Below are 12,076 nucleotides of genomic sequence, written 5' to 3'. Positions count from 1 at the left end.
CTTTTGTTTTTTCACTAACACAGTCTTTATTGAATCTTTTCAAAGCATTCCACTAAGTTTAAAAACAATTTAATGAAATGACGCAAACACAGAAGAAAAATAGAAAGGACACCTGTTCCCACACTCAGCTATATGAATGTTACCATTTTGCTGTACTTGGTTCAGATTTTTCAAAAAGGAATCAATATTACAGATAGAATTGGAACCTTCTGCACAGTCCACACTGATTTTATTTCTACGTCACTCTCCCCATCTCTAACAATCATCCTGCATTCACTGTTTAGCTTTCCTTTATGTGTTTTTATACTTATACATACATGTACCAATAAATAGATATATTTATAGAGCTTTGTTTTACATGTTTTGACTCTCTGTATAAATTGTATCATACTGTATTTTTCTCTCATGATCATGTGTTTGAGATTTATCCTTGTTGCTATTTGTAGCTCTAGTCTACTCATTTGAACTGTTGCATTGTATTCTATTTTGCAAATATCCCAAAATGTATTTATTTTCTCTCTGGTTGACTATTTGGGTTATTTCCATCCCCCTGCCAATAAACAATACTGCACTGATCATTCCTTCATACAGCTCCTTGTATATATATGTGAAAGTTTCCCTAGCAAATATAGTAAGAAATGGAATGTGGGGGATTTTCCTGGTGTCTAATGGCTAAAACTCCACACTCCCAATCCAGGCGCCTCAGGTTCCATCCCTCGTCAGGAAACTGGATTCCACATACTGCAACTTAAACAAAAGATCCTGCATGGGGCAACTAAAGATCTCACATGCTGTAACTAAGACCTAGCACAACCAAATAAAATGAATAAATAAATAAATATTTTTTAAAATTTATTTTAAAAGAAATGGAATTTTGGTGTCAAAGGGCATGCACATCTTCACATATATTGTCAAATTATTTTCTAATATGGTTGTAACAATTTATGCTTTCACTAGCAGTGAGTGAGTTCATTGCTCTATAGCCAATAGTTATGCTATCAGTCTTTAAAGTTTTTTCCCATTTAGTTGAGTGTGGAATGGTATCCCAGGTGGTTTTATTTTGATCTGGCTTATCTATAATGAGATGAATCATCTTTCCATACATTGGTTGGCCATCTAGATGTCCTCTTCTCATAATTGCTTGCTTCTCTCCTTTGCCCATCCCTCCACTATTTATCTTTTATTCCTGATCTGCAGAAACTTTGTTAAATTCTAGATACCTATCTTTGTTACTTAAATGAATTGCAAGTGTCTTTCTCAGATTGCAGCTGGTAATTTATCTTTGTTCATGTCATATTTTGTTGCATAAATATTTTAAAAATAGAGGTAATCACATTTAATAGTCTTTTCTGTCATGGTTTATGCTTTTGAGGTTTAGGAAATACTTACCTGAGAGAAAGATTCTCCTTACATACTCTTCAAAATGTTTTGAAGCTTTATTTTTTCATATTTAGGTGGCTTGTTTTACTTAGATATGGTTTTCGGTGTGGTGTGGGGATAGGGACCATCCATCTTTCCTTTCTCTTTCTTTCTCTTCTCTATATACATACAGTCATCTTATCCTAGGTTCTCTGAAAAACAGAGCCTGAGGTACCACCTACATGCTGAGGTACTGAGAAGGGCAATCCTAGGGCAGCAATAACTAAAGAAAAGAGAAGTGAGGTGTGGGAGAAAAGAACACAAGTACAAGCTTGATATGTTACCAGGTTGGTCATGGCTTCCCAAGGGAATCCATCCTTGGTCACCCAGGACATTGTCCCAGCATGTTCTGTGGAGGCACCACACCTCAGAACTGTCAGTCAGAGAGAGGAGGAAGGGGTAACAGTTTATCCGCTGGCTCCTCTTTCCTCCTTCCACTTCATGGTTGAAGATTACTCCTTTGGAAGTTAAGTCACTTCTGGGTTGTTATACCAACCTAATGGGGAAGCCAGTCTCCAGGACTCTTATGTGCTACTTGAAGCTTTATTTGAACTGACAGTGATGGAAGAGCCATATCCCGCATGAGTCTGGTAGGGTGAGACCTGAACACCAGAGCCACTGTGTCTTCCACCCTTTTGGGAGCAGTGGAGGCCACTCCAAAGTCAGGCTATCACTCTATGGTAACACTGGACAGCTGGAAGGATTAGGAGATGAAGAAATACCAGTAGTGACTGGGGCTCCCAGTGGGGAAGTGGGTTCAGGTAAATTATTTGGATCCTTAACACCCAATATTCTACTTATTTAATAGCTAATCCGTAATGCCACCAGGACCCAGGGGAAAGAGCAGTGACCCCACAAGGGATTGAACCAGACTTGCCCATGAGGGTCCAGGAGTCTCCGGCAGAGATGTGGGTCAGTTTCGGCCTGCTGCAGGGCTGGGGGCAGTGAGTGCAGCAGTGCCTGCATGGGACCTTTTGAAGGAGGTCCCCATTATCTTCATTACCTCCACCATAGTTTGGCCTCAGGTCAAATAATAGGGAGGGAACACAGCCCCGCCCATCAACAGAAAATTGGATTAAAGATTTACTGAGCATGGCCCCACCCATCAGAACAAGACCCAGTTTCCCCCTCAATCAGTCTCTCCCACCAGGAGGCTTCCAAAAGCCTCTTATTCTTCTCCATTAGAGGGCAGACAGGCTGCAAACCACATCACAGGAAACTAACCAATCTGATCACATGGACCACAACCTTGTCTAACTTAACGAAACTACAAGCCATGCGGTGTAGGGCCACCAAAGATGGACGGGTCATGGTAGAGAGTTCTGACAAAACGTGGTCCACTGGAGAAGGGAATGGCAAAGTACTTCAGTATTCTTGCCTTGAGAACCCCATGAACAGTATGAAAAGGCAAAAAGATAGGACACTGAAAGATGAGCTCCCCAGGTGGGTAGGTGCCCAATATGCTGCTACTGGAGATGAGTGGAGAAATAACTCCAGAAAGAACGAAGAGACAGAGCCAAAGCAAAAACAACACCCAGCTGTGGATGAGACTGGTGATGGAAGTAAAGTCTGATGCTGTAAAGAGTAATACTGCATAGGAACCTGGAATGTTAGGTCCATGAAGCAAGGCAAACTGGAAGTAGTCAAACAGGAGATGGCAAGAGTGAACATTGACATTTTAGGAATCAGCAAACTAAAATGGACTGGAATGGGTGAATTTAACTCAGATGACCAATATATCTACTACTGTGGGCAAGAATCCTTAGAAGAAATGGAGTAGCCATCATAATCAACAAAAGAGCCCGAAATGCAGTACTTGGGAGCAATCTCAAAAATGATAGATGTCTGTTCATTTCCAAGGCATTCCATTCAATATCACAGTAATCCAAGTCTATGGCCTGACCAGTAATGCCAGAGAAGCTGAAGTGGAACGGTTCTGTGAAGACCTCTAATACCTTCTAGAACTAACACCCAAAAAGATGTCCTTTTCATTATAGGGGACTAGAATGCAAAAGTAGGAAGTCAAGAAATACCTGGAGTAACAGGCAAATGTGGCCTTGGAGTACAAAATGAAGCAGGGCAAAGGCTAATAAAGTTTTGCCAAGAGAACACACTGGTCATAGCAAACACCCTCTTCCAACAACACAAGAGAAGACTCTACACATGGACATCACCAGATGGTCAACACCGAAATCAGATTGATTATATTCTTTGCAGCCAAAGATGGAGAAGCTCTAAACACTTAGCAAAAACAATACTAGGAGCTGACTGTGGCTCAGATCAGGTATTCCTTATTGCCAAATTCAGACTTAATTGAAGAAAGTAGGGAAACCAAAAAGCATTCAGGTTATGACCTAAACCAAATCCCTTGATTATACAGTGGAAGTGACAAACAGATTCAAGGGATTAAATCTGATAGACAGTGTGCCTGAAGAACTGGACGGATGAATGCAGGTTCATGACATTGTACAGGAGGCAGTGATCAAGACCATCTCCAAGAAAAAGAAATGCAAAAAGGCAAATTGGTTGTCTGAGGAGGCCTTACAAATAGCTGTGAAAAGAAAAGTGAAAGGCAAAGGAGAAAGGGAAAGATATAGTCATGTGAATGTAGAGTTCCAAAGAATGGCAAGGAGAGATAAGAAAGCCTTCCTCAGTGATCAATCAATTAAAAGAAATAGAGGACTTTGCAGCCATTAAGCCGACTGTGCTCTTTTCCCCATGGGGGCCCAGTGTGCAATGGCTGCAAATAGCAGGCTCCTTGGTAGTGTATGCAACCTGTTGCCTGTACAGGTTGCCCTAAGGGACCTTGGAGACAACTCTTCCTAGTGGGCATTCATGACTGGCCTGCTGTTTCCCAATCTAGACTCCAGACAGGTATGCGCGGTGTCTTTGGAAAGCCTCAGGGCACAGTGGCCAGGGTCCACATTGGCCAGGTCATAATGTCCATCCGCACCAAGCTGCAGAACAAGGAACATGTGATTGAAGCCCTCTGCCGGGCCAAGTTCAAGTTCCCTGGCCGCCAGAAGATCCACATCTCTAAGAAGTGGGGATTTACCAAATTCAACGTGGATGAATTTGAGAACATGGTGGCAGAAAAGCGACTCATCCCAGATGGCTGTGGGGTCAAATACATCCCTAATCATGGTCCTCTGGACAAATGGCGGGCCCTGCACTCATGAGCATCAGCGCTGTCCCCTCCTTAATCATGCTCACCAATAAATGCTATTTCCTGTCAAAAAAAAAATTAAATTAAATTTAAAAAAAAATAAAAAAATAAAAAAATAAAAGAAATAGAGGAAAACAACAGAATGGGAAAGACTAGAGATCTCTTCAAGAAAATTAGAAATACCAAGGGAACATTTCATGCAAAGATGAGCACATAAAGGACAGAAATGGTATGGACCTAATAGAAGCAGAAGACATTAAGAAGAGGTGGTGAGAATACACAGAAGAACTATACAAAAAAAATCTTCAGGACCCAGATAATCACAATGGTGTGATTATCACTCACACTTACCTAGAGCCAGACATCCTGGAATGCGAAGTCAAGTGATCCTTAGGAAGCATCAGTACGAATAAAGTTAGTGAAGGTGATGGAATTCCAATTGAGCTATTTCAAGTCCTAAAAGAAGATGCTGTGAAAGTGCTGCACTCAATATGCCAGCAAATTTGGAAAACTCGCAGTGACCATGGGACTGGAAAAGGTCAGTTTTCATTCCAATCCCAAAGAAAGGCAATGACAAAGAATGTTGAAATGACCACACAGTTGCACTATCTCACACGCTAGCAAAATAATGCTCAAAATTCTCCAGGCCAGGCTTTAACAGTATGTGAACCATGAACTTTCAGTTATTTAAGCTGGGTTTAGAAAAGGCAGAGGAACCAGAGAACAAATTGCCAATATCTGTTGGATCACTGAAAAAGCTAGTTCCAGAAAAACATCTACTTCTGTTTAATGGACTATGCTAAAGCCTTTGACTGTGTGGATCGCAATAAACTGTGGAAAATTCTTAAAGAGATGGGAATACCAGACCACCTGACCTGCCTCCTGAGAAATCTGAATGCAGGTCAAGAAGCAACAGTTAGAACTGGACATGGAACAATAGACTGGTTCCAAATCGGGAAAGGAGTACGTCAAGGCTCCATACTGTCACCCTGCTTATTTGACTTATATGCAGAGTACATCATGAGAAATGCTGGGGTGGATGAAGCACAGGCTGAAATCAAGATTCCTGGGAGAAATATCAATAACTTCAGATATGCACAAGACCAGGAGCTGACTGTGGCTCAGATCATGAACTCCTTATTACCAAATTCAGACTTAAATTGAAGAAAGTGGGGAAAACCATTAGACCATTCAGGTATGACCTAAATCAAATCCCTTATGATTATACAGTGGAAGTGAGAAATAGATTTAAGGGCCTAGATCTGATAGATAAGAGTGCCTGATGAACTATGGACGGAGGTTCATGACATTGTACAGGAGACAGGGATCAAGACCATCCCCATGGAAAAGAAATGCAAAAAAGCAAAATGGCTGTCTGGGGAGGCCTTACAAATAGCTGTGAAAAGAAGAGAGGCGAAAAGCAAAGGAGAAAAGGAAAGATATAAGCATCTGAATGCGGAGTTCCAAAGAATCGCAAGAAGAGATAAGAAAGCCTTCTTCAGAGATCAATGCAAAGAAATAGAGGAAAACAACAGAATGGGAAAGACTAGAGATCTCTTCAAGAAAATTAGAGATACCAAGGGAACATTTCATGCAAAGATGGGCTTGATAAAGGACAGAAATGGTATGGACCTAACAGAAGCAGAAGATATTAAGAAGAGGTGGCAAGAGTACACGGAAGAACTGTACAAAAAAGATCTTCACGACCCAGATAATCATGATGATGTGATCACTAATCTAGAGCCAGACATCTTGGAAAGTGAAGTCAAGTGGGCCTTAGAAAGCATCACTACGAACAAAGCTAGTGGAGATGATGGCATTCCAGTTGAGCTGTTTCAAATCCTGAAAGATGATGCTGTGAAAGTGCTGCACTCAATATGCCAGCAAATTTGGAAAACTCAGCAGTGGCCACAGGACTGGAAAAGGTCAGTTTTCATTCCAATCCCAAAGAAAGGCAATGCCAAAGAATGCTCAAACTACCACACAATTGCACTCATCTCACATGCTAGTAAAGTAATGCTCAAAATTCTCCAAGCCAGACTTGGAGATACAAGCAATACATGAACCGTGAACTCCCTGATGTTCAAGCTGGTTTTCGAAAAGGCAGAGGAACCAGAGATCAAATTGCCTACATCCGCTGGATCATGGAAAAAGCAAGAGAGTTCCAGAACAACATCTATTTCTGCTTTATTGACTATGCCAAAGCCTTTGACTGTGTGGGTCACAATAAACTGTGGAAAATTCTGAAAGAGATGGGAATACCAGACCACCTAACCTGCCTCTTAAGAAATCTGTATGCAGGTCAGGAAGCAACAGTTAGAACTGGACATGGAACAACAGACTGGTTCCAAATAGGAAAAGGAGTACATCAAGGCTGTATATTGTCACCCTGCTTATTTAACATATATGCAGAGTACATCATGAGAAACGCTGGACTGGAAGAAACACAAGCTGGAATCAAAATTGCCAGGAGAAATATCAATAACCTCAGATATGCAGATGACACCACCCTTATGGCAGAAAGTGAAGAGGAGCTAAAAGCCTCTTGATGAAAGTGAAAGAGGAGAGTGAAAAAGTTGGCTTAAATCTCAACATTCAGAAAACAAAGATCATGGCATCCAGTCCCATCACTTCATGTGAAATAGATGGGGAAACAGTGGAAACAGTGTCAGACATTATTTTTTGGGGCTCCAAAATCACTGCAGATGGTAATTGCAGCCATGAAATTAAAAGATGCTTCCTCCTTGGAAGAAAAGTTATGACCAACCTAGGTAGTATATTCAAAAGCAGAGACATTACTTTGCCGACTAAGGTCCGTCTATTCAAGGCTATGGTTTTCCTGTGGTCATGTATAGATGTGAGAGTTGGACTGTGAAGAAGGCTGAGCGCCGAAGAATTGATGGTTTTGAACTGTGGTGTTGGAGAAGACTTTTGAGAGTCCCTTGGACTGCAAGGAGACCCAACCAATCCATTCTGAAGGAGATCAGCCCTGGGATTTCTTTGGAAGGAATGATGCTAAAGGTGAAACTCCAGTACTCTGGCCACCTGATGCGAAGAGTTGACTCATTGGAAAAGACTCTGATGCTGGGAGGGATTGGGGGCAGGAGGAGAAGGGGACGACCGAGGGTGAGATGGCTGGATGGCATCACGGACTCGATGGACATAAGTCTGAGTGAACTCTGGGAGTTGGTGATGGACAGGGAGGCCTGGCGTGCTGCGATTCATGGGGTCGCAAAGAGTCGGAGATGACTGAGCGACTGAACTGAACTGAACTGAAGTGAACCACCCTTATGGCAAAAAGTGAAGAAGAACTAAAGGGCCTCTTGATGAAAGTGAAAGAGCAGAGTGAAAAAGTTGGTTTAAAACTTAACATTCAGGAAACTAAGATCATGGCATCTAGTCCCATCACTTCATGGCAAATAGATGGGGAATCAGTGGAAACAGTGGCAGACTTTATTTTTGGGGGCTCCAAAATTACTGCAGATGGTGATTGCAGTCATGAAATTAAAAGACGCTTCCTCCTTGGAAGGAAAGTTATTACCAACCTAAACAGCATATTAAAAAGCAGAGACATTACTTTGTCAACAAAGGTCCATCTAGTCAAAACTATGGTTTTTCCAGTAGTCATGTATGGATGTGAGAGTTGGACTATGAAGAAAGCTGAACACCAAAGAACTGATGCTTTTGAACTGTGGTGTTGGAGAAGACTCTTGAGAGTCCCTTGGACAGCAAGAAGATCCAACTAGTCCATCCTAAAGGAAATCAGTCCTGAATATTCATTGAAAGAACTGATGCTAAAGCTGAAATTCCAATACTTTGGCCACCTGATACAAAGAACTGACTTATTTGAAAAGACCCTGATGCTGGGAAAGATTGAAGGTGGAAGGAGAAGGAGACAACAGAGGAGTTGATGGTTGGATGGCATCACCGAGTCAATGGACATGAGTTTGAGTAAACTCTGGGAATTGATGATGGACAGGGAAGCCCGGCGTGCTGCAATCCATGGGGTTGCAAAGAGTTGGACATGACTGAGCGACTGAACTGAACTGAAATGCCACCTTGGAATATATCAAGTCTGCGTATATTCATGAATCTCTTTCTGGGGTCTCTTTTCTGTTCTACTCACTAATACGTCTATCCCTATACCAATATGAGGCCATCTTGAAACATATATTTTTACATTGACATCTGGTAGGACAGTCTTTCTATTTTGTTCTTCATCTTCAAAATTGTGTTGTCCCTTTCCTCTTCTATATAAATTTTAAGATTAGTCTGTTTAGTTCCATAAATAGTCATACTTGGGTTTTATTTAGAATTGTATTGAATTTATAAACTAATCTGGGAAAAATTTACAACTTTATAATAATGAATCTTCCAATTCACAAACATGGTGGATCTCTTTATTTATTCAGGTGTATGCGTGTGTTTTCTTCAATTTTTATACTTTTGTTAATGATGATCTTACACACTTACTGATTAGCTCCTGGAAATCTTGTTATTATTGTCACTATTGTGAATGGGATCTTCTTTCTTCCTACAATTTCTGATTATTTGCTGATGTGAAAGGCTACTTATTTTTTCATACTGATCTTGAGTAGGGCAAATTTGCTAAACTTCTTACTAGTTTTTTTTCTGAACTTTAAACTTACTAGTTTTGATAGATTCCATTCTGTGTATTATTTTTGGAATTTGCATGAAATCAGTTATATTATCTGTAAATGAGGACAGTGGCCTTCACATACGAGTTTTAAAGATTTGTAAAAATCACGAATCGGTGTTCAATTTTGTTGATGTACTTTTGAAATTTATTGGAATGATAAGTTTTTCTCCTTTATTATGTTTAAATGGTCTGTAGATTTTAGGATGCTGCGGTTCCTAGTATTTCTGGGATAATCAACTTAGTCTTTATAGAAACAGTTCTTTTGATATTCATATTACATTGTTTTACATAATTTTAATTTAAATTATGTAACTTAATATCAAATGCACCTTGCATCAATAGGTTGTGAACTAAAATACAATCTACCCTGGATGAGTAGAAAAGGGTACAATAGCCCCTTACCTAGCAGGATTACACTGATCTTCCAAGACAGGATGGGGGGCTTCCCCGGTGGCTCAGTGGTGGAGAGTCTGCCTGTCAGTGCGGGAGACATGGGTTCGACCCCAGATCCAAGGTGATTCCGCACGCCGTAGAGCAACTAAACCCATACACCCCAACTGCTGAGCCCGTGCTCTAGGCCCTGGGAGCTGCAGCTGCTGCAGTCCACGTGCCTCAGAGCCCACGCTATGCAACAAGAGAAGCCACCGCCCACTGCGACGAGAGAAAAGCCCACGCAGCGACAAAGACCCAGCAAGAGCAACAAAATGACAGAACGGGGAGCATCCGTTAAGCAGAAATCAGTTAGCAAAGTGTTCACTGTTTAAGGAAATCAGTGGCTGTGGTGACAAAGCTCATGCTCTGTACGTCAACATGAGTTGTCTCCATCCAACCACATTCAAGAAATGGCTATTGAGAAATCACTATACGTTAAGTACCATGTTAGCATCATGGTTACACACAAAAGTGAAGGAGGTCGTTCCTGTTCACAAAATATTTTCCAGTCTAGTAGAAAGGTTAAGACTAAGTGCTTATATACATCATGAAGAGATAGAAAGAGTAAGACAGATGTCTGCAACTGCTGTTGCTGCTAAGTTGCTTCAGCCGTGTCCAACTCTGTGCGACCCCATAGACGGCAGCCCACCACGCTCCCCCGTCCCTGGGATTCTCTAGGCAAGAACACTGGAGTGGGTTGCCATTTCCTTCTTCAGTGCATGAAAGTGAAAAGTGAAAGTGAAGTCACTCAGTCATGTCCGACTCTTAGCGCCCCAATGGGCTGCAGCCCACCAGGCTCCTCCGTCCATGGGATTTTCCTGGCTAGAATACTGGAGTGGGTTGCTATTGCCTTCTCCGAGACAGATGTCTAAGGAAGCACAAAAGCTATCGTGGGAGTAAGTAAGGTGTAACTGGGAGGAAACAGTGATCAGGAAAGGAGTCTAAGAGGAGGTAGATTCTACTGTGAGCTATGAAAGGAGTTGGACCTTTGATATCCATACCAACTGGCCCCTCTATCTGCTCCCTGTCAGCAATTGCCTTGAAAGCAGAGCTACCCTCTGATCTGCTCTGATGACCATTTCTTTTCTTGTTGGCCTCGCACACAGATTCTCCCTTTCTGTCCAGCCCTTTGAGATGAGATGTCCACTTCCTAGTCCCTGAAAACTGCCGCCGTGTTATCTTATATGACAATGGAGAATGAAGACTCAAGATGAAAAAAAAAAACTAGTCAGCTGATTTTAAGATTGGGAAGTTAGCCTGAATTATCCTGATGGGCCTGGTGTAATCAAAAGGGTTCTTTAGAGTGAAAGAGGAAGTGGGAGAATCAGAGCCAGTGCGATGCAGCGTGAGGAAGACTTGACCGGCCATCATGAGACAAAGGATGGTGGCAGCCATCAGAAACTGGAAAAGGGAGGAAGTGGATTCTCTCCTGAGGCTCCAGAGGACTGCAGCCGCGAGACACTTGGACTTTAGCCAAGTGCAACCGGTTGCAGACTTCCGACCTGCAGAGCTAGAAGATCAGACATTTTGTTTTAAGCCACCAAGCTTGTGGTAATTTGTTACAGCAGCAACGAGAAAGCAATACAAAACGTGAATAAAACTGATCTGGAGAAAGAACAGGTTTTGAGAGTAAGTTTCTGGCTTTGTTGTTGCTGAGCTGAGGAGCTGGCGGTTATCTGCGAAGGGGCCAGAAGGCTGAGAAAAGAGGTTGGGATCTGAGATTCTAGAATCATTTCATCAAGGAGATATTTGACAGCTACAGCATGGCTGTGATGGCTTTCAGGAGAAAGCTTAAGGCAGTGGTACCCAATAGAAATAAAACAAGCCACAAATGTGAGCCAGAGTTGCAATGTAAATTTTTCAGTAACCACATTAAAACCATATAAAAAATCATATAAAATTAAATTTTAATAATATATTTTATACTCACATATCCAAATTATCAACAAATAATTACTATAAAAATTATTAATGAGACATTTTACATTCTTTTTCTTGGTTTAAAGTCTTTAATATCTGGTGAGCATTTTACACTGACCGCATATCTCTGTTTGGGACATCTATAATGAATTTCAAGGGCCCAAACCATCACGTGGCTAGTGGATACAGTATTGGACAGTGCAGTTTAGAGAAGGTGCACAAAGAGTGGAGACTTGAGAGACTTCTCTAGGAGGAGGAAAAGGAGCCAGTGAAGGAATGGACAGAGGTAGTGCAATGTTTCAAAATCCAAGGGAATCTTACTTAGGAAAATGTGGTGGCGGAAAAGCATCGCATGATTTCTTTCTTCAGCGTTCTGGCTCACTCACCTCTTCCGTTTTAGAAGTATTCCGCCTGTCTGTAGTGAAGTTTTGCACTACATTTTCGCTTTCCCTGCCTTTCATGGTCTCATATGTATACAT

The 12,076-nt window shown here is 41.6% G+C and overlaps 1 protein-coding gene and 1 non-coding gene across 2 annotated transcripts; both read left to right on the top strand.

The window, feature by feature from the left end:
- The first annotated feature begins 4,103 nt into the window (after positions 1-4,103).
- LOC114111265 (small nucleolar RNA SNORA70) lies at positions 4,104-4,237 on the top strand. Its single transcript, XR_003587349.1, has one exon. It is a non-coding gene; the product is annotated as a small nucleolar RNA SNORA70 (small nucleolar RNA).
- LOC121817095 (large ribosomal subunit protein uL16-like) lies at positions 4,143-4,666 on the top strand. Its single transcript, XM_042235182.2, has one exon. The coding sequence runs from the start codon at positions 4,188-4,190 to the stop codon at positions 4,596-4,598; it is 411 nt and encodes a 136-aa protein (XP_042091116.2). The 5' UTR covers positions 4,143-4,187; the 3' UTR covers positions 4,599-4,666.
- Positions 4,667-12,076: the final 7,410 nt, after the last annotated feature.

The sequence above is a fragment of the Ovis aries genome, chromosome 1 (genome assembly GCF_016772045.2).
Source record: "Ovis aries strain OAR_USU_Benz2616 breed Rambouillet chromosome 1, ARS-UI_Ramb_v3.0, whole genome shotgun sequence".
In the NCBI taxonomy this organism is placed as follows: Eukaryota; Metazoa; Chordata; class Mammalia; order Artiodactyla; family Bovidae; genus Ovis; species Ovis aries.
Note: the sequence above shows the minus strand (reverse complement) of the source record. Positions and strands in the feature narration are given on the sequence as shown.